The sequence below is a fragment of the Pteropus vampyrus genome, unplaced genomic scaffold, assembly GCF_000151845.1.
Source record: "Pteropus vampyrus isolate Shadow unplaced genomic scaffold, Pvam_2.0 Scaffold6840, whole genome shotgun sequence".
Classification (NCBI taxonomy): Eukaryota; Metazoa; Chordata; class Mammalia; order Chiroptera; family Pteropodidae; genus Pteropus; species Pteropus vampyrus.
In genome coordinates, this window is record NW_011895621.1 from 4,113 (window position 1) to 4,710 (window position 598).

Below are 598 nucleotides of genomic sequence, written 5' to 3' on the forward strand. Positions count from 1 at the left end.
GCCAGTGCCTGCCCCTGGGGACAGAACCCTGGGTGGCTTTGGGCCAGCACCAGCCAAACGTTGGCGCTCTCTACTGCTGAGGCCTGGGTTACGGATGAGCCTCAGAAGGGGACCCAGCAGGAGCTGAGGGCTGGCGGTCACTCCAGGGAGTGCCGGGCTCCAAGCAGACCCTGCAGCTCCGACCTGAGCCACAGCAAATCGAGCCAGAGCGGCAGGTCCTGCCCTACCTGTCCGCGTCCTGTGATGCCCGCTACCGTCTGTGGGGATCTAGTGGGAAGTGGCCTTGGACTTGGCCGTGGGTCTGTGCCCAGTTTCAGGTTTAAGCGGCTGATCTGTCCCCGGCTTTTCCGGGGGGGGCTGCGGCTTTCAGCCCCTGCCAGGAGCACCGGCCTGGGTGCCATCCACGTGCCTGCACGTGCGTGGCGGTGGGCGGCCGGGCCCACAGTCCCCATCCCCGCAGGTTCTTCGAGGACCTGGAGCGGCGGCACAAGGAACAGGTGTGCGTGGAGGACATCAGTGACATCCTGGAGGAGCACGCCGAGAGACACTTCCACCCCTACGTCGCCTACTGCGCCAACGAGGTCTACCAGCAGCGCGC

The 598-nt window shown here is 66.2% G+C and overlaps 1 protein-coding gene across 1 annotated transcript in view; it reads left to right on the top strand.

Annotated features, from left to right (window-relative positions):
* The window catches only part of LOC111734805 (rho guanine nucleotide exchange factor 16-like), a gene marked incomplete at both ends in the record, with an annotated part of 3,749 nt that extends 3,157 nt beyond the window's left edge, over positions 1–592 (top strand). Inside the window, one exon of the mRNA XM_023526787.1 lies at positions 461–592. Coding sequence (XP_023382555.1) covers positions 461–592 — 132 coding nt within the window. The remainder of the gene's footprint in view (positions 1–460) is intronic.
* Between the last annotated feature and the right edge of the window lie 6 nt (positions 593–598).